At 51.4% G+C, this 25,738-nt stretch overlaps 1 protein-coding gene across 9 annotated transcripts in view; it reads right to left on the reverse strand.

Moving 5' to 3' along the window:
* CPNE2 (copine 2) overlaps positions 1-25,738 on the reverse strand; it is a 55,852-nt gene that overhangs the window by 15,603 nt on the left and 14,511 nt on the right. For 4 of the 9 annotated variants that reach the window (XM_041125858.1, XM_041125857.1, XM_041125859.1 and 1 more), the window contains exons 2-11: positions 24,987-25,183; positions 24,837-24,908; positions 17,218-17,397; positions 13,435-13,509; positions 9,994-10,065; positions 6,859-6,942; positions 3,773-3,862; positions 3,434-3,532; positions 1,406-1,492; positions 582-641 (exon numbers count right to left, since the gene is read on the reverse strand). In XM_041125858.1, coding sequence (XP_040981792.1) covers positions 582-641; positions 1,406-1,492; positions 3,434-3,532; positions 3,773-3,862; positions 6,859-6,942; positions 9,994-10,065; positions 13,435-13,509; positions 17,218-17,397; positions 24,837-24,908; positions 24,987-25,154 — 987 coding nt within the window. In that variant the 5' untranslated portion in view covers positions 25,155-25,183. Of the gene's footprint in view, positions 1-581; positions 642-1,405; positions 1,493-3,433; positions 3,533-3,772; positions 3,863-6,858; positions 6,943-9,993; positions 10,066-13,434; positions 13,510-17,217; positions 17,398-17,659; positions 17,971-24,075; positions 24,195-24,836; positions 24,909-24,986; positions 25,184-25,738 lie in introns of those variants that run through there. The other 5 variants (XM_030025150.1, XM_030025152.2, XM_041125856.1 and 2 more) reach the window with 3 other exon arrangements.

Raw genomic sequence — 25,738 nt, forward strand, 5'->3', positions numbered from 1 at the left:
AAATAACAAAATACAAACTGAAATACTGCAAGTGCCCGCAGCTCTCCGGATACTGCACCAGAGAAGTTTTCAGAAATTGGAAACCCCACTTCTGCATTGTGGCAGTTTCACTCGGGGTTGTAATGTCCTCGATTAGTTACTCCTGACAAGCCATGGTCCAGCTTGAAAGAAGGTGGAAATGCCAGTAAAAATGCAGAAAACCATATCATTAACAGCCCAAAGCCTCTCAGCTGGCTTCAAAAGAAGGAGAGCTTCCATAAAAAAACTGGAGGGTGGTTAAACCCTACGATAGGGAGAGAAGTCAGTAATATTTTGTGAAGGGTCACAAGGTCTTTGTGTGAGTCTGACCTTCAGCCAAAGTCTAGCCAGCTCCCTCTGTGCTATTGGATGCACCTGAGCATCACCATAATGACCCCCAAAAATGCCCAAACCACATGGTTTAACAGCAAAATGGGGCAGCTCCTCATTGCCATGAAAAGCCACCCAAGCTGGTGCCAAGTCTCATGCAGAACCTCCCTCCCCAGTTTTGACCATTAAATATGTGTTACTATTACTGGGCAAAGAGAAGCAAAAGTCCTTACAGTAAACATCAGCTGGCAGCCTCCCAGGATGTAGTCCAGGAAGGAGAAATCTCTGGTTACCTGAAAGACAACAAAAAATAAATGTTTCGGCAATCATCACCATTGCAGAATGAAAATAAATAAATACACGGAAAGTGCCCAAGCCTGCAGTCACTGTGAGTTTGGGCCTTGGGGGGACCTTCAGCCACATGCCAAAGCAATGGGAAGAACCACGTGGGTCTCCCGTGGCAGCGTTTTGGCATTTCATGAGTCGCGTGGGGCCAAGCAAGGCCACGTGTTAGTCCAAAGCTGGCGTGGGAGGTCTGGATGGGGATCCTGGAGAGCTGGAAGTGTCCACCATGGTGAACTGAATGGAAGATCCTCTCCCCATGGCCAAAACGGTCTCACACCACCGGCAGATCTGGTGTGGGAAGAGCTGTGTTGGCGCTTTCCCCGCTGTGCTGCTGCCATGCAAAAAGAGGACTTTGCCAACACCTCAGCTCAGAAGAAGGACCTCTCCCACCCTGCACCCAACCCTTGTCCCCAAGGAGACACCAAGCAGTTGGTAAGCACCCACAGCTTGGGCTTCATGCAGACACTGCCCATGTTGACCACCTCCTCCTGGGTCTGTGGCCACCTGGGTGGAGGGTGGCACCAGCAACTCAGTACATGAGGTGCTCCAAGTGGAGAGAAACCCAAGCAGAAAGGAAATCACACTTTTATTCATGGTCTGCAGGACCTGTGCTTGGAAATGCAAGGGTGCTGGAGGCAGAAGGGATGGGGGGAGCTCGGGAAGACCCGAGCTCAGCCAGAAGCGGAAGGAAACATCCCGATGGCATACTCACTTTGCAGGACTTGACAATGATGATCCCAGAGTTCTTGTAATTCTTTTTCTTCTTCTGCTTTTTGGGGTTAATGCACTCTAGCTCGAGCTGTAACACACGAGACAGACAGTGGTCTGAGAGCAGTGCTGGGCTGTGCCAGGTGGCTGCAGATGCCACCAGTGGCCACATCCTGTGGACACCCTCCCTCCACGTGTTCCAAAGTGCTGAAGAAACATACATGAATCACAGTGAGCTACTAGTATTTAATAATGGAAATGGAGGCACAGAACCTGCTTGGGAAGGGGCTGCTTTTCCCTTCCAGGGGCTTTCACCTTGCCCGGGACCTGGTGCATGGCAGCCAAGACACCCTGGCAAGGCTACAGGGGTCTACGGGATGGGACAGGGGCAAATGGGATGGGACGGGTCAAACACATGAATAATTAGGGCAGGCCACCACCTTTCCTCAAAAACTCTGGGAAAATAAAATGCCTCTCGAATATTCAGAAAATTGCTGCAATATTTCAATTTTTTAAAAAAATCTAAAACTGAATAAAAACTTTTGTCAAAGAAGAAAGTTTACATGCAGATTGGTCTGAGGGAGAGGGCAGGACTGGGCAGGGAGAACACAGAGAGAAAGTTGTGTTCATTCTTCCAGCTGCAGAAAAATGGGAAAATTTTAAATACTAAAATCCTTAAGTTTCCTGAATGTGAATGTTGCATTTCACTGACTGAACAAAATCAAAACACTATTGACAAAATCCCCTAACTGAATAAACCCAGGCAGCTGGTCCAGCCCAGACCCACTAGCAGGTAGCTCCCACATGGGTCCCACGTAGGACGGTGGTGGCTGGTCTGTGCCCCCTCCGCTAGCATCCTGCTCAGACCATCCAATGATGGCCCTGGACCTGCTCAGACTAGCCTGGTGATGGCCCTGGAGATGTCAATGAGCCTTTCCCCGCCATCTCGGCCAGGCTGTGGCTGGACACTGCTGATCCCAACCTGCAAGCACGCCAGCATGTGGTGCCTGGTCTACAGCCAGAGCATCTCTGTCCCTGCTTCTGTATTTACCCTCATCAGCGTGGCCACACAAAAGGATGAGGCAGATCACGAGGAGCTGCCCCAGGGAGAAGGGATGCTGAAGGGCGATACGCAGCGGTGGCAAGCAGCGGCCACTTGCTTTTGGAGGCACCTTCCTCTGCCTGAAGCCTGCGGCAGTTGCGGTCAGAGAGCGGCGGCAGCTGGGAACGGCTTTACCAGGGAACGGACGATGCCCGACCTTCCGTGACAAGCCAACCGAGGGGAGAAGGCAGAGCGAGCCCATCCCCAGGTGGACCCATGTTATGCACAGGGGCACAGCAGCATAGGTTGCAAATCCAGTGGAAAAACGGGCTCAATGCCTGCCTCTGGCACCATCAACTTGTGCAGTCCTGGACAGGACACTTCACGACTTTGTGCCTTGGTTTCCCCAGCCAGGAAATTTTTCTCATTGTACCATGCATGGTGTTTCACACACCCCCAAGTCTCAGCCAAGCCCTTGTCTTGGTTTTGTAATCCTAGCGATGATGGCAGTGAAAAGCTCTGCTTATCCAGGAGTCTTCGCGACAGGCCTTCGATCAGGTGGCATCTACCAAGGCTTTTGGCCAGCACTTCGGGGGGAAGACAGGGACACCTTTGGCCAAAAAAATGGTGTAGAGTTGCACAGAAGCTGACACTCCTGAGGACGAGGCTGCCCTTACTGCAGATGCAGCCCCAGCAGCATGTCACACCTCCCCATCTGACCCCCCAAATTACAGGGCCGCCCCAAATCACAAGTGCTGCTTCAAACATCTCAGCAGAACTCAATTTTTTGGGCAAGACTGCCTCAGCCCTCTCTCTAGCTCAGATGCTTTAGCTACAATGGTGGCCTGGGTCATTCATGGTGTGGGTGGGAGGAGAAAGGTGGTTGGACTTGGCTTCTTCTCAGCACAGGTTGAGGGTCTCAGTCCAAGTCCACCACCAGCCCCAAGGAGCCCCCTCCTCGTTCTTCCCTGAAAGCATGTTGGCACTTACTGGAAAGGCATCTTGGGCTTCGCACATCCTGGCCACCGAGGTCTGAAACTCCCCAATGAAGTCGTGTCCCCCATCACTGTCATAGTCATAACACATCACCTAGGGTGGAAGGAGCACAAACCAGCCTCAGACACAGTAACTATCTATCTCCTGCAAGGAGACTTGCTGAAGTTCCCAACCTCTCCTGTTAGAGACCCCAAACAGGTTTTTTTACTGTTTTGGGGGATGGTTCTGCTTTAGTTTTTTGGTTGTTTTTTTTAATAAACCAGCCGTGGGGTTTTAGATGTTTAACAATCAATCCCGGAGACTGACTGTACAAGCTGAAGGGCCCCCAGTTACCTTTATCAGCTTCTCTACATCTCCATCGCACAGTGACACCAAAGGCACAGTGAATGGCTTCCAGACGGGGTCCAGTGTGTACTTGATCACCTGCGGGATGGGAGCAGAGGGTGCCGTTACAACGGGCACATCTGCAGGGGGAGATTGGCACAAAGCAGAGACACGTCTCCAAGAGCATGTTCTCAGTGAGGCAGGCCAGGCAAGCTGCAGAAAGCCCCATCTCAGCCCTCTTCTGCCTCCTTAACTTAGACACAGCGGCTCCCCCTTCTCAGACTGTAGCACGTGTGAGTTACAACACATTCATTTGCATTACGTTGGGTGATTTATCCACCTCCGGGGGCAATTAAATAAACCTGCTTGAGAAAACAGCTGCAGCAGACTGGGCAGCATGGGCACAACCATGCCCAGAGCATGGGCACAACCACTTACCCCACCAGTTCAAGGCCAGCAGCTACTATTTATGCCCTCTGCATCCCATTGCTTGCACCCTATTCATTGCTTACCCCCCACCCCCACCCCCAGCACCCCAGTGCAGCCTACATCCATCTGGGGTCTGACCACCAAGAAGATGGAGCAGTGGGATGCTGCAACCAGCTGGGAAAGCCAAACAGCTTCAGGCATGTCCAGCTCTCTCACCTCATCTGTGTAACATCTGCTGCCTGAGCTGGAGAAATAATTGATGCTTTTTGACATTTCCTGAGAGAATGCAATCACTTGGTGGAAACCTAAGCAAACGCTAGCAGGCTCCAGGCACATGCTGCGTACATCGGAGGTGCCTGCAGGGCAGGTGAAGACCCTCCTTCACAAAGGTGTTGTGCTCAAAAAGAGATTCACGTGAATATTGGTCGTCAGACACGGCTGGCAAATTAACACTTCTCTGTGCAGGGTAAATGTAGGGATATCTGGCGTGGAGGACCTTGGACCTTTGCAGCCGGAGCAGCAACAGCACAGCCCAGCGAGGAAGAGGTCCATGGGTGCTGCTGCAGGCGAACAGCTGCGCGGGACCTGCAACGGGCGTCTTGTTTTACAGGCAGGCTCTTGCACGAGACCGGGGGAAACCCTGACACTGTGAGCACAGTTTAGTGGGGAATTTGTAAACACCTCCTCCGGAAGGCTGGGAAGAGCAGGGGCAGCCCACGCACCCCGAGATGGTGCCCACACGCTGCCAGCCGCTGGGTCCCCAGGGTGGGTGGGAGAAGGATCCAGCGTCTCCATTGCCGGGTGCCCAGCTGGGCGTTCACACTTGTGCTTAAATAACAGGCTGTAACGTGCGCACTAATCCTTCCCTGCCAGACACCTCCGTGGTGGCATGAGAAATGCCAGCATCAGACTGAAAGCTGGTTTTATTCCTGCACGGAAAGCTGCAAGAATGGGGAACCTTATTTCTTCATATCCAGCCTTAAAACACAAAGATGGTTGCCTGGTGTGGGATTCCTCTGAGGGCAGCGGGATACATTTGGGGCTGGGAGGGAGGAGGCTGTTGGAGCACCCATTACTTGAAAGAAAACCTGGCTAGACCCTTATCCAGCAAGACAGGACAGTGGAGGAACCAGGCAGCAACCCAGAGGAAAAATCAGTATATACATCTGCTCCCCATAAACCTGACCTGCTGATAGAGATCCCAATTGCCATGCCTCTTCCAGGAGGAAGGGCTGGAGGTCACTCAAAATCCCCATGTCCAAGAAATACGTCTCAGTGAGTCAAAGCCCAGCTACCCGCACTAAACCAGGAGGAAACAACCAAACAAGGTCCCAACCTGCTCCCGCAGAAATACAAGAGAAATAATAAGGTTAGTATGAATTCAATATGCATGGAAACATGTGTGGGAAAGCACTGAAAAATAAACAGCAGAGCTAGGGTTAAAAGGACAGCCTGTATGGGTACCACAGGGCACACTCGTCCTGGTGCTTGTGTGCACATGGGTGTGTGCGTGAAGGAAATCCTCGTGGGCTTTGCACAGCAGTGGGAAAAACCAACGTACAGAGAGACTTTGTAAATAAATACCACCCCTCTCCTTCCACGTGAGTTCATGCTGTGTTTTGTTACAGCAAGTTGCTGCGGTGGGACAATGGGGTCCTCAACCAAGCCTTGAGGGGACAAGAGAAAGAGGAAGGGTGAGATGGGGACAGGAAAAAGAGGGGTGGGAGGTGGGGTGTGATGGAACACTCTTCTTCCAACAAGGAGGCTGCTGTGAGCCCCCCTGCAGTGATCGCCCCCTCCTCTTTCTGCCAGCTGCCAGGCACTACATCTGCCCCCCCCCCCCCCCCCCCCCCCCGCAAAAAGGCCTTAAAACAAGCTTTGAGAAGGGGGAAAAAAGAGCCATTGAAAAGTACTTATTAGCCTGGTGCTAAAGCAGAAGCCAGGCTTCCGCCTCTCCCAGCAAATGCCCCTGCGGGCGAGCTTCTCCCTGCCCATGCTGTGCCTCTTATCCATAATGTCACTGCCTTTAGCAGCTTGAGAACATGACCAGAAAGGAGCTCAGATCAAAATATCCCAGAAGGTATAAATGAGGGACAGGGAGGGGTCAGCTGCCTCTGACCATACCCACCAGGACCCTGGTACAGGTCTCTGCCTCCTCGGCTGGGACTCTGGCTCTGTTAGACATGGGTGCTTGTGCACTGAATCTGGAGATGCCTGAGCATCCTCCCAGGTGAGCTGAGGATCTGGCAAATGCTTGTTTTAACCTTTCCCCACTACTGTCTCCCCAGACCATCTCCCACCACCATCTCCCCAGGCCGCAGCTCGTCCCGCTGCTCCTGCACGTGGAAGGAGAGTGGTCCAGGGCACTGCCCACCCCCAGGCTGAGCCAGGAGGTTAACACAGGTTGAAAGACCATCTCCTTCTGTTTGGAAGCTGCAGTACTGACTAGCACAGAAAAGATCTCAAGACCTTGCTGGCCTCAGTAAATCTTCATCTGCTGGAGTCCAGCAGCTTCAGCTGGACCCTGGGAAGGCAGCCGTGCTGTTTTGAAATCCCTGGATCCCACCCTGCTTTATGGGTGATAGATGAGATAATGCCATGATGGGCAAGAGGAGCTGAGGTAGGGATTGTGGTGTCTCAGCAGCTTGGGTTAGAGTCACGCTCACCTCCGTTCTGTGGACCAGCATCCATTTCCCATCGTCACCTGGTTTATAAAACTCCAAGAAGGGGTCTGACTTTCCAAACAGGTCCTGGGGGAGAAGAACAGGACGGGGTTACACAGTGCTCTGCCACCAGCGACAGCCAGTCCAAGAGAGACCTCCTTTCCCCGGCAGTGCCAACCCTGCAGACACCCTCATGTCCTCACGAGACCGGCTCAAGCACGCCGGCAAACAGGCAGCACCCACGGGCAGCACCCTGCCACCTCTCCGTGTCCTAGTCAGGCAAATCCCATCGACGTTCGCACCACATTTTGGCATGGATGCGGCGGGTGAGTCGGCACCCTGGCGCGTGCTGGTGGGATTTGCTGGCGGGCGCCCGGCACCCGGCAAGCTCTCTGGACGCAGATGCCGTGGAAAACAACCCCAACTGGGAGGCAGCTGCGTTTGGGCTTGGAAAAACATCCAAAGCTTCAAAGGAAAAACAGAATTATGAAGTGCACAATTGTCTTGGGAGGGAAAGGAAAAAAACCCACCCTCCTACACACAGTGGTAAAGCATGAGGAGAGGAAATCTTTAAGGAGCAAGCTGCCCTGGTGTTGACAGAGATCATGTAACACCCTCCGAGATACGCAGCCCTGAGCCAGTGTGTGCTGCCTTTCCTGCCAGTATCTCCTCAGATATTCCCCTGATAAAGGGCTGCTGATTTATGAGAAATATGTACACATACACACACATCCCTGCTGGGTGTCAGCATGGGGGCTACTTGGGGGCACCCGCAGCCCGGAGAGGAGGGCGGCGCAGGTGGCACTGACACAGGGAAACTCCAGCATTTCTAAGCAGAGCTTCATTCCCATTCAGAAAAACTAAGAAGTGGCTAACAAGAAACCAAGCCCAAAATATTCCATATGATTTACTGAGAACTCAAGCCATTTCAGCTGCATTTTCCTCCCAGATGGAGGTGGGTCCCTGAGTCCTGCAAAGAGCTGGAGGAACTTCTTACGGGCTTGAACAGGAGCTTTTCGGGCTTCTAAGTGGGGATGCAGGGGGCTGCTCGTGGAGGTGGAGGAAGCATGGACACCCCAGGAGTCCCAGTCCACAGCCAGCCCGGGACATGGCAGCTGGGACAGACACAGGCTCTAGTGATGCCCCAGCAGAAAACCCATTAATGTTTCTATCCAAACCCTGTTTCCAAAGCCAGCCGGAAAAGTAAATCACTGCAAAGTGTTTTGGCTTGGAGAAACTATAAACTGCTTCAGACAAAATTCTTCAGCCCAAAAAGCAGACCATAAAGGCTCGCAGGGATGCTCTCTGGTGAGATGAGGTTGTTTTTCTCCTACCCTTTTTCCCATGTTTGTAGGAGAGAAAACCAAGCCATTCTTTCTGCAGGGTTACAGTTATGGCACAGCTCTGATCCTGCTCATCCACAGCCTGGACTTGGCACTTTCAGGCTGCACTGATGGATTAAAAAAACAGTGGTGGGTACCTGACCCTGCCTATGCTGGCTTAACCTGCAACCCAGTGTGGTTTCATCAGCACCAACGCAGCGTGGGTTGGTGGAGGCACTGGCTCAGATGACAGCAGGGAGCTTTGAAGGATGTCTGCTGCCGTCCCACGCGGAGCAGCCTGGTTTGCAAGTCCGGTCAGCCTTGCTCCATTCAAAGCAGGGTGGGAGATGCCTCCAAGCCACAGGATTGTGGGCTGCTATTTTAAAATGTCAAAACCACAAACATCTCACCGCTACAAGCCTGGCGGGAGATGGAAACTGAGCAACCAAAGGAGCTCAGCAGACCAGATCAACCTCCAAACTAGTCCAAGAATCTAAATCAACCAAACTGGTCCTTGCACATCATGGACGAGGAGGGCAGAGGTGGCACTTCCACCAGACACAGCTCCCCAAACCACAGCTTCCAGCACCAATCCTGGCTTGCAGCACTTGTTCTCCCCAAGCCATGCCAAAGCATCACTGCCCTCCTGCCGTCCCCACAGCTGCAGTGACACACACAGCTCTGGGGCCGAGTTCACCAAGGCTGGTCCCAGGTGAAAATACCTCCTCTTCTGCAAGATATTTTTTCTTAAAACACCTCTCCCAAGAGCTGATCTGACATAAGGTACGAGAGCTTCAGGCTGGTTCTGCTGCTGACATGCTCCCGCTGTGCATGGAGTTGACCCTCGGCCACGTCTCAGAGGAAGCCACCAGCTCAAGGACATCTTCCAGCCCATTTATGAAATGGGAGTTATTTGGGGATTTCTTAACAGGGGCATTTGGCTCCTTGCACTAGGCAGGGTAAGCAGGAGGGCGAGAAAACAGCCGTTCCCAACAGGTGGAAAAGCATTTGGATAAACCAGGCATCCATCCGGTTTGGACAACAGGACTGGACAAATCATGTCTTCTGCCCCAGCAAATACCCTTCTGCCTGGATGCTTGCTTTACCCTGGTTTGAAAACTGAGGGCCATCCTGCCAATAATGCAAGCTCTGGAGAGACTAGGAAGAAGGGAAAAATAATATTCCCATCGATCGCTTAGCAACAGCACTGGTTTAAGAGGAATAGCTCTGGTTGCCTGGTAAATAAGGTCAGATGGCTTTGTTCGGAAAGGCTCACGGTTTCCCACATCTCATATCCAAAGCAAAACTCATGCATTATCTGCCTCTGTGAGCTCAACACTTCTTCCTCGGAAAAGACGGGCCCTACTGTTTGATATACAAGCAGATGTTCACTCCATTTCCAGGGGGGCTGAAGGCGACAAGCTAGGAGCTCTCAGCACTTCTGAGCTATGGGTTCAAGGGACATCAAAACTGCCAGCTCCATCAGGAGACATTTCCAAATGACAGCAACCGAAATAGTAAATCTGCTGTCTTTAAAAGATGCTGGTATGCAGATCCTGTGCCACACGTAATCTTTCCATCTCAATGCGTGTGATGAAGAAAGCAATGCTGTGACAATAGGGAAACTGAGGCACGGGCATACCCAGCAGCCAGTGGCACCACCAGGACTTGAACCCCTCCAGTCTCACCCTAGTGCTTTCTCCAGTAGAACTATTTTCTGTCACTGCTATACCCAAAAGCAGAGCTTCCTTTAGATCCTTTAGACTACAAAGGACAGAATTTTAACATGGCATCCCCCAGACACAATACCACTCACCTTTTTATCCAGTTTTCTGCCAGCCATGCTCAGAGTAATCACCCTGTTATCCGAGAGCTCTTGGGCAGCTATCTGAAAGGCAAGGGAATGCTGTATTCATTTTCAGCATGAAAAGAAAGTGAACACCAAGCCAGAGGAGAAGGCAGATGCCGAGGATGTGCACTCTGAAGATACCTGCACAACTCCTGCAAAACCCATTTCCCAGCTAAGAGACTGGATGATCTAATGCCCACAGTATTTCACTGTTGAGGAGTTAAGCTGATTTAACTTTGCAGATCAATTTGGGACCAAAGCCTACTTCCCAGCTTCTCTCTGGAATGGAGAAGGATGGACAAAAAGCCCAAACTTCCCCTGGATGGCTATTGCCATTTACCCTGCGCTGAGGTACTGACATACCAGCTTTAAACCAAAACAGGATATGGTTTTTTAGAAGGCTACCAGCTACGATGCTGGTACTGCAGCTGGAGCCCCTGTGACATCCACCAGCCTCCACAGCCTCATCACTGGGGCTGGGTCCCCATGAAACACATTCATTTGCAGGGCTGGGAGTCAACAGGTACGATTTAACCTTTTGAAGGGACAACCCAAAGGGAGAATGAGGTGCCAGCACACCCCGAGCAGTCTCCTTCCCTCGTGCCATCAGATCTAAAACAAAGTTCTGGGAACAAACGCATCCCCTTTCTTGGGTGTCACACCTGAGCTGGTCTCAGGTGGCTTTTCACACACCGGGACCTGGCGAAGCCTCCAAGGACCAAGCCAAGAGGAACCAGGAGCCATAAAAACCCTTGTCAGCAAGATGTGCCATCTTGTCCTCCGTGTCCGAGGCCAGGCACGGCAAAAAGCAGCTGCCCCATCCCTTGGGGGAGATGCCAGCGGCACCAAGGACTCAAGCCACATCTCTGCACAATCACCCAACAGGACGGCCCCAAGGATGAAAACTCCACTCTTGCTCCTGAGGAGCTACAGCAGGCAGGAGTGCAGCCCGGATTTCTTCAGTTTAAGAAACTTTATTCACATACGCTCCAGAAGGGCTTCAGCTGCCAACCACTAGTGGGCCGGTTTTGTCTGGAACATGGTCTAATGAGTCTTTTGGTATTTTAAGAAAGGGAATGTTTATAACAAAAAAAACACATTTATTCACTTCTGTTACCAGCCTTTTTCTGAAACACTTGTATTTTTTTTCCTCAAGGCTGTGTCCTGCCCAAGCATCTGTTCCGCACCTCTCCCTCCTCCGCTCCCTGGGGCGGGCTGAGCCATCCCCTGGCATCACCAGCTCCAGCTGCAGTGTCCTCCCCAGGCAGGAGCCGGCACCGGCATGGCCAGGAGCACAGCGTGGACATCTTCCTCATGCACGGTGCTCCCAAGCGTGGCTGTTTGCCGGGTCTCGCAAGGAGGCTGTCCTTCACTGGAGATATACAGTGTAATTACAGCAAGGCTTTTAGAAAAACTTGCAGAAATCAAGGGAACAATTTTCTGCAGAAGAAGCAATCAGAGGGCTATTGGCACTTAGGAGAGCTGGGGAGTTTGCAGAGACAAGGAGGCAGAGATGCAGCTTTTGAATCTGCCCAGGCAGCTGGCCGAGGGGATGAGTTGCAGCTCCCCAGGAACTTCCCAGCCTTTCCATGGAGGACACCGCTCTTTGGTCCACAGAGGATCCATTCACCACATGCGAAAACCAATTTTCCCTCTGTCCTGTAGAGCCATGAAGTCAGAAGTTCCCTATCGCAAAGCCATGTCATTGGTTTTCTCTCCCACCTAGTCCTCGGTGGGTATGCATGGTCAACAAAACTAGTGCAGGGAAGAGGATGAAATTTGCCCTTTGCTGATCCCCACAAAAGCACGTCCAGTTGATGTCCAGCATTTTAGGGCTCACTGGAGGCTAGGTAAAAGCCAGACTGTGCAGACAAGCCAGGTATGTCCTTGTGCCACACTACCACAGGCTGCTGGTGGCGTCTTCTCTTGGCCAGCATGGACAACAACATCCTCACCGCTGTGTCTGGCAGAGGTGTACAGCAAGATCTTGGGATTGATTTCTACAAACACTGTGGCTTGCTTTGGGATTTTCCCCATCTCTTCAAACCTAGAGGCCCCCACTCAATCCTGTCCATCCAGCCAAGGTTCTTCCCTTGCATTCACCCTTGTGGCATCTCAGTTAAGAAAATGGATAATTGGGCAAAATTGAAGGGGATGGGGGTGAGGAAGGCAGGCTTTGGCTCCAAACTCAATGTTTTATGTGTGTGAGTTCAAAGCTGAAGCCTCCTTCTCCAATGGTGTCCATATCCTGTGCTCCAGCGCCGTGCCAAGCAGGGGGGAAAGGTGCCCACCGCACATGACCCTGTTGTCATCACCTAGTCCAAGCCAGGGCAAAAAAAACCCAGATCAGAAAATCACATCAACGGTACAAAATGAAGCAGATGTCTCAGACCCTTTGATTTTTAATGACACAATAGTGACAGATTGGGACATTGCTTTTTTTAAAGTGTGTAACCTTTGAACTTGACTGGAAACTTTTCATCTGGTCCAGCTCTTCCCATTCAAGCGTCGGATGGGGTGATGAGAGCCTGCTCCCTGGGGATGGAACGTGGCATCAGGCACCACTTGCAAACTTCACTGTGGCTTTTCCTCTGGTGTTTAAAGACTAACTGCAGCAATTAGGGGAGAAAAGCTGGCAGCACCTTCCCAGCCTCTAGAGCAAACAGCGATGGAGATGCCCTTGCAGTGGCCAGGTCCTAGACTCTTAAACTGCTCTTAAACACTTCCAGTGCTTTCAAACCTGATGGAGGTTTAACTCCTTGTTGGCCTTTTCTTCCACACCTTTGCTGCCTGTTTATGCATCTCACAAAATGCTTAACACAGAAGAGATCCAAAAAGGATGGGAAATGTGGCAGGAGAGAAACGCACCTAAATTTAGTCTTTTCTTTTTAAAAAAATCCATCACTAAATAGATCTGCAGTGGGAAGGCCACTGCCCGAAGGGGTCTGCATCGGGAGCAGCGGCTGTTGCTATGAGAGTTGTTGCTACGGCACAGCTCCCATCCTCTTCCTACAAACAAAACCAGCCATCACTGGCAAAGGCATCAGCCCTTTTACCTCCCGCTGCTTCAGGGAGGGCTGAGCAGGCGTGTTGTACCAGATAACAAATAACAGCAGCATAGATTTACTTTGTACTTCTCCAGATTGAGGTTTTTCTTATTTCAGAGACCAAAGCAGAAGTTGAAGACTCACAGCGCTGGACACCAAGCAGACACTGGGCAAGATGGTCCCTGCCCCAAATAAACTGTGCTCCAAACAGACCAAAGTGGGCAGGAAAATGAGAGATAAACGGAAGAATGTTCATGAGAGAAAGACCAGTCTCCTGGACCCCAGGTGAGTGTCCTCCATCACCCCCAGGTTATTATCCGCCTTTACACACTCAGGAGGTAACATAAAGGAGTAACCGTACCGTTATCATCCCTTTTCCAGCCGGCTTGCCATTCCCCAGAAGGAGGGTCCTTGTTATTTTCTTGCTGGAGACGATCTAGAGAAGCCAAAGAAAATAAAGTCATGATTGGACAAGTGATCAAAAGCAGACTCATAAGCAACTGATCATTGCTCATGTTAGTTAATTCAGATTAAGCATTCACAACAGTAGAAGACAGACATACTCAGGGATGACCATGCTACTGTGAATATCACCACTGCCACCCAAGTCCATGGGGTGTGGGGCAGCAGCTGAACAGTGCAGGGCAGCGATGGCGCAAGAACCTGAAGCATCACCTCCCATTGAACCCAGGGACCAGCTCTTTGGGTGGAGCAGGTCAGTGGGACCTCACACAGCTGAAGGACTGTTATTCGTTTCCAGCAAAATCAGAACTCAAACCCCATTTTAAATAATTCTAACATGACCCCTGCCAGTAACTTGCTTTCAGGTCACGTTTCCATGGGTGAATCCTGGTTACAAGCTGGATGGTCTCCCCCAGCATCGTTCTGGACCCCCTGCACAGCTGCTGCTAAGCAAGGCACGGGGGTCAGCACGCCCCAAAGGCATGTTCTCCCCTTCACTTTTGGCTTGTAAGAGGCCAGACAGGATGATCTGGGAGCAGAATTAAACCCCTTAAGATTTTTCCCAGCTCACTGAGTTTTGGTCACCTTCAGATCTGGGGATCCCATAAGTTTTCCCCACGAGGTGCAGACCCCCACATGGGGGTCCACCAACCTGCTGGAACTATTTGTGTTTGCTCCCATACCTAGCGGGGACCCCTTCGAGATCGAGGGGTTGCACTTTAAAAAGTGCAGTCCCATCCATCCCTCTGCCTCCACCTTTGGTCCTACGTCACACAGCCAGAAAATAATAACAATTAAAAAAAACATGTAATGAAATGGCTTAACTTGTTGCTCCTGCCATGCAGGTGACCCAGCCATGCTTGGATTCCTCCCATTGCTCCTTAGAAATGTTCTCCCTCTGGGGAGACCTTATTGCGGCCTTTCAATACTTAAAGGGGGCTACAAGAAAGATGGGGACAGACTTTTTAGTAGGGCCTGTTGCGATAGGACAAGGGTTAATGGTTTTAAACTAAAGGAGGGTAGATTCAGACTACATATAAGGAAGAAATTTTTTACGATGAGGGTGGTGAGGCACTGGGACAGGTTGCCCAGAGAGGTGGGAGATGCCTCATCCCTGGAAACATTCCAGGTCAGGTTGGATGGGGCTCTGAGCAACCTGATCAAGTTGAAGATGTCCCTGCTCATGGCAGGGGGGGTTGGACTAGGTGACCTTTAAAGGTCCCTTCCAACCCAAACCATTCTATGATTTTATGATTCTTGTAATTTCAAGGCAAAAACCCTTTCCCATTGTGGCTAGCCAGCCATGTGCTGGTGCCTTTGATCCATAAAGCCATAGGAATCACCAGCCAGCATAACTAGGTGTTTGTGCCACACTGTGTACAGGGAGGCGAAATCTCCTCACAACCCTGGCTAGTAGAAACCACAGACACCCTCCAGCCTGCAATTTGATCCCTGTTACATTTCATTTGGCCGCAGAGGTCATTACAGGCCCATGAATGATCCAACCGTCCTTTGAAATCTTACCACAGACGTAATTAGCTGCAATAAAACAATCTGGTTAATCTGACAGAGCTCCGATGCAAACTCAAAATTGAAAAGTCAAATGCTCGCTGTGCAGTTTTTGCTGCCCATGGCTGCTCTCCTTCCCTTCTAAGAGCTGCTCATGCCTCAAAACCAGGCAGGCTTATGAAAACATCTCACCAGACAAAATCCAACCCATCAGAAAACCCACAGCAGGGTCGCTGAACCCACAAACACGCGTCTTCCCTGTTTCACCCCTCTCCTCACCAGGCACCCTTGCGCACATGCTACCCCTCCACTCCACCTCTGCCCCACAACCGGGCTGTGCTGCAAGCCCATCCTGGCCACAGGGAGAGGAGGCTAACAGAATTTCAGGAAAAAAGGGACAATGAGAAGATGCCTCCATTCCAAGCTGGTGTCTCGTTGTGGACTAAAGGTCACCAAGAAGCCCACATGGGACCCGCTGCAAAAACTCATCAAAAACTGGGCACACACATAAGCCAGGTTCTCTTCTGCTGAGTGTAAATACTTGCATGACATTACAGAAGTTCAGAGCTCTCTTTTCTTCTGATGGACTAAGACCACCAGCTGTGCCTAAAGACACAGTAGACAGTTATGCCATGCCCGTCAGTGACCATGGCTAAACCATCAACTGTTCTGAGCAAGCACCTTGGATGTGAGACCTGCCAACAGCTGTCTGTCCCCACCATTACCACAACCACAGGATGGCCTGTCCAGTCTCATGCTCTGAGCTAATCACCTTTCAAAGTACCAGAAAGGGTTGGGCTCGTCTGGGAGACCCAACAAGCAGGAGGAGATAGGTCAGACTCTTCCACCTTCCTCCCCAGCGCATATGGATAATGTTCCTCTCTGGCATGAGTCTGCAGAGCCCTGGACTTCTGCAGAGCCACATTTAGGAACAGTGAGGTTTCAGCTCTGTTTCCTTGTGTCCATAAATTCACTGCTTGCAGCTTCCACCAAGACCATGACCTTCACAAGGAGCACTGCTGAACTGCCCCACACCAGAGGTGGCTGCGTTTCAGCAACATCAGAACTAACGGTGAAGGATGGGTTTGGTCTAAATCACTGAACACCGGCCCAGGCTTTTGCCTGCACTGTCTCTTAACTTCTGCAGGAGCAGAATTAGGTCATCACAGAGCACTTCCAAAAACCCAGATGTTAAACCTCAAACTCTGTAAATGTCAGTGCTCCTCTACCACATCAAGCTCTTGAGCTAGCAATGGTGACGTCACTTGCCCCACTTGCCATGTGCAGTGCCATATTGCAGTCTGTATAATAAAGCGATTGCATTCACGAACACCTCCCTGAACACCTTGGGCTGGCTGTCCGTGCTGACCCACCTATTACAGTGTCTGCTTCCCCCATGTTCCCAGCACCAAGCACAACAGAGACAGTTTCTCCCAGCCCCTGTGCTTGTGCCAGGTACCACAGCAGCCCTGAGCAGCCAGATGCTGCAAAAGAATGGAAAAAATCCCCCTCATTCCCTGCCTCTGAGTCAGAGCAAACTCAGAAGATAAAGACATTTGGAGAATGTAGCTGCCAACTTCTAACAGGGTCTGGGCTCATGAATACAAAGACCTTCCAAAGGCTTATAAATCGCATTGTCCTCTGAAAGCTTTTCCACAGGAAGAGCAGAAGACACATTCCTGCACCAACACACTAAAGTAAGAGAGAGGATTTGCTACACAACAGCAACGGACAAAGCTTTCAAAAAAAAAACCACCCCAAATCCAAAACCAAAACTGAGATAGAAAGGTAGACTCAATGCATCCTAACTTTAAACATCTGGAAGTTTCCCAAGTCCAAATCCAAGACGGTCATCAGGGCTCTTACTATAGCCCATGGCAAGATACAGGTACCTCCAAAAGCTTCCAGCTGATGTCTCTCTGCAGGCACCAGCAGAAGCCCACACTATGACCAGCTCAGACTTGAGCAAGTAGCCAACAGCCCTAACGTGGAACAGTTCAACCTCAACAGTTGAAGCGTGACAAGCAAATTGAATTAGTTTTGCCAGGAAGGACCCAGAAAACTTTACAGTAGATAAGCGTAGCAGCAATAATCCCCCCACGTCCCTGTGGCTGACATGATTTGGGGTCCCTTTGCTGGAGGACAGCGAGCTGCAGGGACCTCAGAGACTCACCATGCCCAGCGTGCAGGAGAATTCACCCAGGAAGTCATGCTCATACAGCTGCATGCTTGACTTGTCCTGGTCAAACAGGGCAAACTTGAGCTTCTGCACTTCTTCAAAGTGGTAGTCAATGATGAACTTCTTGGCAAAAGCTGGGTTGAGGTTGTTCACAGCTGTCTCTGTCCTGTCAAGCTGCAAAGAAAAAAAAGAAGAGGCATTTAGGTACGTGCATCTTGCATCTTTGTCACTGCCATGTCTCTTCTCTGACTTCAGCCAGAGCCACCCAGAAACCCTGCAGTGACCATCAGAGAGTGAGCACAGCAGGCATTCAGCAGAGCTATCTCTAAATGCAGGCCATAATACTCAGTGTATATGAGGTGGGATCCATCTAAACAAGTAACGATACTTCATGCAGAGAGCTGCATCCCCAAGGACGGGGCTGTACAAGCTTACCCCAGCCAACAGCCAGGACAGGAGCCCCCACCCAGCCAAGGCTCAGCATGGACTCAAGGCTCATTGAAGCCAGAGCCATTCCATTTGCTCCTAAACCCTGTTCTCCCAGGAGCTGAAGCTCTCACACACCTCTGATCCTCAACCACACCCTCACAGCTGTAATGCCAAACTTGCTTCTTTCAGGCTGTGCAGCTAACAGCAAGGACAAGCAAAACAAGAAAAAGTGTCACAAGCCAGAACAGCAACCCTCTAGCATTTCCCTCTACACCTCAAAGCAAAACATTCATGTGGTTTCTTCTTTCTTGGCCTTCCATGGAAAAAAAAGAGAAAAAAAACATCACCGCAGGCTATTTTTCATAGATTTCATCAAGTGTTAGGAGGAACAAGAGGCTGGAAGGACCCAGAAGACAAGACTTGAATAGACTTTGTCATCCTGAGCTATTGCAAGCAGGGTGGAAGAAATGACTTCTCCGATGGCTTGGAAGGGCAAGCGCACAGAGGATGATGAAAACTGGAAGGCGCGTGGGGAACCCGCTGTCGGAGGGGAAGCACCACGGCGGTCTGCAGCATCCCGCAGCCAAGAGCAGTGATAAGAGCAGAGGAAACTTGGCAGGCAGCCAGTGGAAGTGTGGGTTTATGATGCAGCATGGCACAGGCGGACAGAAAGCCTTGCGTGAGCCAAAAAAGAAATATCCCAGGGACAGCCACACCAGAGATCCCAGGATCTCTGGGATCCGGTAATGGACCTTTGGTCCTAGACCCCGTAACTCAGACTGCAGGAGGGCTGGGAGAATGGCAGCATCAGCCAGACTCCTGACATGGACTTACACAGAGACAGCAACCCACAATTTAAGCCAAACTGGGAAACTGAGGCTGAGAAAAGCTGATATATTTACTTCTGGAAGTCAATGACCAAGGAGGGTCTGAACTCTAATGTCAGGACCCATCATCCCTACCAGACCATCCTCCATCCCAAGAGGCACCAGGAAAGGGCAAGTTTGGAGCCCAACATGCAACATACCCTTATGAAGCTAAAATGGGCAGAAAGGATACTGGCGGCACAGCCTGAGTGCTGAACAAGAAACAAACACCCACAGCCTGGGGGAAAACCCTCCAGCAAGAAAAAAAAACAAGTAGGAGCTTTGTCAGGAGAGCAGCTATTGATATCCTAAGGAAAAAAGAGAAGCCAGCCAGTTTGGCAAAGGGCATTCTGTGGCACAGCCCAGGCAGCCCTGTGAGAAGAATCGATGGCTCCAAGCATCCGAGCTGGAACAGCCACAGGCCAACCAGAGCTGGCAGAGAGGCTGGCAGCATCAGCCTTTTGCCACATCACCCCATCATCCCAGGATATAGTAACAGGGACTATTAAAAGAGAAAGAAAGGCACGCACTTGCCAGTGTGACTTTATCAAAAGCTCCTGCCCTCGGTGCCTGGAAAGACCATCCCATCTGCCTGCAGGACAACACGGAGCTTCCAGCCATGCCATGGTCCCAGCCAGCATGGTCCCATCCCACCTGGTCTCGCAGCTGGGACACCCGGTCTCGGGCAAGGCTGAGGTGCACATCCTGGGTCCCAGGGCAAGACCTCTGTGGAAAGCAGCTCCTGCACTGTCATCCCCGGGCAGCACAAGGCTGCGGGATGGAGGGGCGTCTGCCAGAGCTGCAGACCCAAGAATAAGTATGGCAGAGCATAAAAAAGCTCCAAAAAAAGAGAAGGAAAAAAAAAAAAAAGCAAACACATACCTTAGTCCCAAAGAAACTCACTCAGCCCTGCAGGCAGGTTTTGGAGGGACTGAGTGGAAATGTGGTGAGTTTGCTATATATACCAACTATCTCAGTGTTTTTTGAAGTTGGTCGCTTAGTCTGTCTTAATTGCCAAGAAACGACTAAAGTAAATGCTGTGTTCCCAGAATAGCCACCTGCTGCACTCCAGGGAATCAAACACATCAACACCAGTGGGCTGAGCGCTGGCCAGGGCCATGCAGCTTCATGCAGATCCTCCCTCTCTGCTGCCATCCCATACCGAAGGATGCCAAACATCTGCTCAGATATGCAGTCGACCAGGAGCAGTGGGCATCCACAAGCTCTGCCTTATTTCAGCAGCACAACACACGCAAATCCCCTTTCAAGCCTAGAAGACGAGACTGCACAGGCAACAGAGATGGATTTTAGCTCCTTCCATGTTCTCTGAACTACTGGGAAGCCGGGGACCAAGGGAAACTAGTCTTCTCACTCCCAGGCACCAATTTGAAGGAGATAACTTGAGGTCCCATCTCCAACTTCGCCCTGGAAGGGGTGGCCCAGGGAAGGAGAAGAAAAACCCAGCCAACATGTCTTGAGCCAACCCTTTGGAGTGATGTGGCTTCCTTCAATACCCAGATTAAACTGAGTGTTTAATCACCTGCCTATTGTCAGTGTGAAGCACAACAAAATCGCAAGCCCCAGCTGATTGCTGCACATGGTTTGGTCTTTGGTTTGATGGGGTGACCAGTCACCTTGCCAGTGACCATCATGTACAAGGCCTCTTCACACCACCACCCCCCAGGAGACAAGCATGCCATCAGCTCCTGCCTTGCCCTTTGCCCCCAACGCCTACAGGTCTGTGTTCCCTGTAAAGAGCAGAGGTGGCTTTGCCACCCAAGAGCAGAAAAGCACAAGGGTTTTTAAGATGCAACCAGGCTAATTAAAGATATCTGTTTGGATAAGAGTCTTGATTCTACAAATCAAGCACGAAACTGGGAAATCATCTCCAGTGACAGCCCTTGTGTTCAAGGAACGCAGCCAGAGAGTCCTCCAGCATCCAAAGGGAGGTTGGCTAGAGACCTTCAAGCATCCCAGCACGTGGAGATGCTTGATGCTCCAACACTGGGAGATGCTCTCCTAAGTGCCAAGGAAAGCTCATGCTGAAGATGTGGGGCCAGCCAGATGACTCAGAGCAGCACAAAAACAGCAGCATGGCTGAGTCATGTGTCCCTGCTCCCGGCATCACAGGCCAGGTCTTTCATGGCTCCTGCGAGATGATGTCATCGGGCAGAACATTTAAACATGACCCATCTTCATGTCACTACTCAGCCTGTGGTTTACTGTCCCTCCCTCCCCCACCCCCTCCAAGGCTGATTCACAAAGATTTTTTAATTCCTATTAAGCTCAGACAAAATAATTGTATTTGGGAACAAATGTGACAGCTAGAAAGAACAGCAAGCAGAAATCTTTCTGTCAGCATCAGGCAATGTTGCAGCCCCACCGCCCAGCTCAGACGCTGGCACCACCGCAGCTGGGGCTGGTCCTGGAGGAGAGGACCCACCTCCTAAACCAACAGCCGGGACGTGTCGCTAACCCCATGCGGAGGATGCAGGGGCAATGTGGTGGGATGGTTTCATGCCACTGAACTGCTGCTGTCCCCATCCATCCCCTGTTTCAGCTGTGTTATTAAGGCCACCGCTTTCAGACGGGATAGAGGTTCATCTTAGGGCAAGGGACACATCTGTGCGGCCAAAATCCATGCAGGACAATGCAGGCACCCCCAGGTAGCTCTGAACTATGGTGGCATGAGCTGCCAAGGGTCCACCAAGTGTCCCACCCAGTGAGGCTCTCGTGGGTGAGCCCACCTCTCCCGGCCCTCCCCGGCACCCAGCCACAGCCCAAACCCATGCACTGCTACTGCTGCCCGTGGGTGTGGGAGAGTCTCGGTCCCAGCTGTGCCCCCGGCGTGCCGGTTGACCAGGGCCAGCTCCGTGGCATGCGAGCACACCAGACCACGTGCCAGCTCGTGCAACACGCTAACCTCTACTGAAACCACAGCAGTGGAGCGCCGAGCAATCTGCCATTCAAGGCTGACGTCCAGTGCCTACCGTGCCAATTAAAAAGAAGCTAAAAATAGCAGAGGAAAAGAAAAAAATAAAACCACCACACATTTGTATTGTAAAAGAAACTTTGGAATCAAAACTGCTGGACTGAGACATTACTGACAGAAAGAGAAATTCCTGAAAAGTACAATCAGGTCAGACAGATGACACCTATCAAGGCTGGAAAGCTCATTAGTCTCATCCAGGCTGCTGAGCAAAGTTAACTGCAGACCATGGTAAGGTGAGCTTTGCCCCTAACACCCTCCCCGCTGACAGCAAGATCAGCGGCAGGACACCTTAGGTGATGCCCATTGATTCACCAGCTCCTTGCCCAAGCGCTCAAAGCCTGCCCAACTAGTCCAAGTATCCGAAAAACAAGACCACCTAATTTCCCAGGAATTGGGACAATTTTTGTTTGGCTTACATGATTTAATGCCCTTCGGCTGCTCATTTTCTGCTGCATCCAACACAGGTGCCTCTATCCATCCATCACACCCCCCATGCCCTGCTTACCTGCTCCCTCCCAGACCAACTGAAAAGAGGTCTTACACTATCTACAACTGCAGTTATAAAATGAAATCCCCATTTTTTTCTTCAGGCATTTTAGCTCAGAGTCTTTCCCCCTGTAGCCAAAAGGTTTTTGTTAGGCACAGAGCTAAATGCTCGTGTATAGACTCTGGAGTTTGGATTCATGACACCGATTTTATCACAGACGGCACCTTGCCCAACTCAGACTGCCACAGAAGGAGATGACAACTATAGCTTCTCCACGTTGAGGTGCTGAACAGTCAATAAAGCACCACGAAAACCATCCTTAGGAGTCCCCGGTCCACTTTGCGCACACCCTGACTGCAAAACCAGCCTGAGATGTACATCTGCCTGGGATACCCACCCAAGTGAGACCTCTTGCTGTTGCAGCAGCACTGCAGGTGATGACCACGGTCATGCTGCTCAAAGCCAATTTGGGCACCTCTGGATGAACCGTGGTGCAGGCAGCATGCACTCACCCGGTCCCTGGCATGGCATACCCCTGTGCCCCTTCCCTGCAGGAGGGGGATTTTCAAAGGAATACACATCCAGTTGGTGGGTATGCTGGGAAGCAAGCTTTTGGGATCAAGCCAACATTTTACTTATGCTATGAAATAATTCGGACAGCTACTGAGGGTCAGTTGCCTCACGCTCCATTAGCCTGGTTAGCAGCAGCCTCATCCCGCTGAAGCAGAGGGCTGGGAACAACACACAAGGGCTCCTTGTGTGCTGTCTGCCTCTCGGAGGGGACGGATTTATCCTGTGTTCACCCACTGCCAGGGATGGCACAGCCACGGCAAGTCCTCCTGTCCTTAAAGAGCCTTTTATCAGCACAGTCTTGCTCTGCAGTCAGCTTGTGTTGGAGTGGGCAGGCAGGCAGAGGAAATGAATGCAGCTCTCAGCTCGTTAGCACATACAAGGAAAATAAAAATACGCCCCCCCCAGCCACGGAAGTGTGCCAGCATGCTCCTCTGTGCACAACCTCAGTGCCCACAGCCCATAGGCTGCGAGCAGCCACGCACATCTGCTGAGAGGGATGTCCTGGTGCGGCAGGGACACCCAAAGCAGGCAAGAAGGATAGTCATAGGATCACAGACTGGTTTGGGTTGAAAGGGACCTTAAAGATCATTTAGTTCCAACGCCCCTGCCATGAGCAGGGACACCTTCCACTAGACCAGATTGCTCAAAGCCCCATCCAACCTGGCCTTGAACACTTCCAGGGATGGGGCATCCACAACCTCTCTGGGCAACCTGTTCCAGTGCCTCACCACTCTCACAGTAAAGAATTTCTTCCTTGTATCTAATCTAAATCTACCCTCTCAATTTAAAGCCATTACCCCATGTCCTATCACTACATGTCCTTGTAAAAAACGTCCCTCTCCAGCTGTCTTGTAGACCCCCTTTAGGTACTGGAAGGTTGCTATAAGGTCTCCCCAGAGCCGCCTTTTCTCCAGGCTGAACAACCCCAACTCTCTCAGCCTGTCTTCATAGGAGAGGTGCTCCAGCCCTCTGATCGTCTTCGCGGCCCTCCTCTGGACTCGCTCCAACAGGTCCATGTCCTTCCTACGCCGGGGGCCCCAGAACTGAATGCAGTACTGCAGGTGGGGTCTCACCAGAGCAGAGTAGAGGGGGAGAATCACCTCCCTCAACCTGCTGGCCACACTTCTTTTGATGCAGCCCAGGATATGGTTGGCTTTCTCGGCTGCAAGTGCACGTTGTCAGGTCATGTCCATCTTGTCATCCACCAGTATCCCCAAGTCCTTCTCTGCAGGGCTGTTCTCAACCCATCCACCCCCCAGTCTGTATAGGTACTGGGGATTGCCCCAACCCATGTGCAGGACCTTGCACTTGGTCTTATTGAACTTCATGAGATTCGCACGGGCACACTGCTTCAGGTTGTCAGGGTCCCTCTCAATGGCATCCCTTCCCTCCAGCCTGTCAACCGCACCACACAGCTCGGTGTCATCAGCAAACTTGCTGAGGGTACACTCAATCCCACTATGTATGTCATGACCCCTCCCCTCCTCTCTTCCTGTAGGAATTACCTTTCTCATTTGTAAGGAGCCGGCTTCTGAAACCAAGCAAATAACAAGATCATCTGCAGTTTCTTCTCAGGGCCTCCCGGTATCAAATACAGCAGTTGAAGCATGTATTTATGAGATTTCTGGTAAGGAGGAAAGACCAATGTCTGCAAAGAGTTCATTCGGGATTTGCCAGCCTGTTGTTGTCTGTCTGCAGTCGAGCTGATCCAACCCTCCACACACCCAGCTCCCAACAGTCTCCTTCCCTGTCCCATGGTCCTGCCCTCTCCACAACCAGTCCGTGAATTGCCCAGCTTCAGGACTGCTGACCTTGATATACTTCTTGAAGGAGGCTGCAGGTGTTCAGAGCACGAGCTGCCCTGGATAGCATTTTTCCACTGGATTGACCCGCCAGACCTTCATCCAGCACATTCCTGGCCCCCAGGAAGAGCCACTCTTCAAGCAAAACCCAAAGGCCAGCTCAGGATTCAAGAACCAGCTTATCTTGACTCACCTAGAAACACGCCCTGTTGCAAGTAGGACCCCACAACATCTAACGTCATGTGAGATCAGCATTTCAGGCACCCAAACCCGAAGCACCCCCAGCTTCCAACAGACTGAGAAGGGGCTGGGACCACTTTGAAGGTGGCAAGACCCTTTTACGCCTGCCACGTGCCTTGCCAGAGGTCAGCATTTTGAGACCTGCAGTTAAATCTAGCACCCAGCACAAAGCAGAAAGCACCGACGGGGAAAGGACCAGTTGCAAAACAGAATAATTAACATACCAGCACCACGCACACAGCCTCGGGAGGACCAGAAGAGCTTCCACCTCTGCTTGGGGACAAACGAGGACCAGCCTTGTAGCGGAGCACAGAAGGAGACACCAGCATGGGCAAACCACAGGGGGAAGAAATCCACACAAATTCCAGACTTACCTCCATCCACTTCCCATTGACTTCCATGAAGAGGACGCAGAACGGGTCGGATTTGGAAGTGACATCCCTGTCCAGAAGGTTTTGGCCGCAGACGGACAACTCGACTTTGCAGACACAGTACTGGGAGCCGACGGGCCCCGCCGGTGTGGGAGTCACGGTGTACGCCATGGACTCCAGTGGCAGAAGCTCCTGGCAGTCTGTGGGACACGAGAACGAAGCGAAACCTCAGTGCAAACAGAAAGGCAGAAAACGCTGTCAGCGCCAGTGGGTTGGCCACAGAGGGGCCGCATCCAGAGCCTCATGCTCTAAGTTACACACAAGGAGTTATGAGGCTTTCCTGGCTCCAGAGCAGCTGCCCTGCACAGTCACCATCCACACATGGCCAACACACCAGGCAGATGTCCTGAGTGGGAGCCCACCAGAGCACCTACAACCTGCTTTGGTTTTGCTTCATCGATAACAGATTTTCAAGGAAAGGTAACGTCTTCTGCTTACCCCGCCAAGGGAGTGGTGGGGTCCCCCAACCTCTTCCTCCAGCATGCTGGGGTTTTTTTGTGGGGAGGAACTACACTTCCACACCATCTTTCAGCAAGAAAACTTGTCATTGTCTGGCTGGTCCCAAGCCATGGACCATGGACCTAAGTTATGACGGCCAAACTTGAGCTCTGCCCCCCAAATTGTCATAGGGGTGAGACCATGAGGATGAGTGGGGTGGAGGGCAGCTCCAGCCCTGGTTCAGCCCTATCTCCACG

Source organism: Aquila chrysaetos, chromosome 9, assembly GCF_900496995.4.
Source record: "Aquila chrysaetos chrysaetos chromosome 9, bAquChr1.4, whole genome shotgun sequence".
In the NCBI taxonomy this organism is placed as follows: domain Eukaryota; kingdom Metazoa; phylum Chordata; class Aves; order Accipitriformes; family Accipitridae; genus Aquila; species Aquila chrysaetos.